Source organism: Ostreococcus tauri, assembly GCF_000214015.3.
Source record: "Ostreococcus tauri WGS project CAID00000000 data, contig chromosome 03, whole genome shotgun sequence".
Lineage (NCBI taxonomy): Eukaryota > Viridiplantae > Chlorophyta > Mamiellophyceae > Mamiellales > Bathycoccaceae > Ostreococcus > Ostreococcus tauri.
In genome coordinates, this window is record NC_014428.2 from 887,374 (window position 1) to 888,387 (window position 1,014).

Genomic DNA, 1,014 nt, shown 5'->3' on the forward strand with positions numbered 1-1,014 from the left:
TGCGTCGCGTGGAAAAGTACCCGTACTTTTTACGACACGTCTGGGTGAGACAGACATTGCTGAACCCTATCCGCAGACAGATCGCATAAGGTCAAGGTCCAATCGGACTCGGCCACGTATGGAAAGACTCGCCCAACTGGGACGAACTTCCTCCGCTCCTTTCTGCAGATATTGGACTCCTGTTTGAGTACGTGACGGAGACGATTGAACATTTTGGCGAGGACAGCCGCCGGAAAGTACCGGTACTTTTTCCAACACGTCAGGGTGAGAAAGCGTTATTGTTTTTCGAGCGTCATCACGTCATCACTCGGTGGGGTACTCTCGCGCGTAGCCGTTCGTTGTCCTCGCATCGCCATGGGTATTTTTTTTGAGAGATTTTTCACCATCGGGAGATATCGATCGGGTACCGTGTATAGGTATACGTGCGCCACAGTACGTGGACGGACATTCGGCTGGGCGACACCATCGGGAGATATCGATCGGGTGCTGTATATAGGTATACGTGCGCCACAGTACGTGGACGGACGTCTGGCTGGGCGACACCGATGGGTGCCATCGCGCGCGCTGGCGCGAGTCGTCGACGCGTCGCGCGATCGCGGCGACGGTGGCGTCGACGCGGACGCGGCGCGCGCGTGATCGACGCGCGCGCGCCGGAGGTCCACCGCGGCGCGCGCGCGCGCAACGCGCGAGCGTGGACGCGGGCACCGATCGCGACGAACGGGACATCCGACGGCGTCAAAGTCAACGCGCGGCGCGGTGCGCGCGCGCGGTACGGAGACGAAAACGCGGGATGGCGTCAATGTCGGTGCGATGAACGCGAACGCGCGCGCGTGGGGTGGGCGCGCCGGTGGGGAAGGGGTGGCCGCCGCCGGCGCGCGCGGACGCGGCGCGCGCGTCGCGCGACGCGGCGCGGCGTTCACGCGCGAAGACTTTGAGATGGAGCGGCAGATCGGTGAGGGGTCGTTTGGGGTGGTGTATGAAGGGCGCGTGGTGACGAACGGGGCGAGAGGGCTG

At 63.5% G+C, this 1,014-nt stretch overlaps 1 protein-coding gene across 1 annotated transcript; it reads left to right on the forward strand.

Moving 5' to 3' along the window:
• Positions 1-810: 810 nt before the first annotated feature.
• On the forward strand, positions 811-1,014 carry OT_ostta03g05350 (unnamed product; the record flags this gene model as incomplete). Its single annotated transcript, XM_022984920.1, has 1 exon — positions 811-1,014. A coding segment is annotated over one exon (204 nt), but the record flags the coding sequence as incomplete, so codon positions are not given.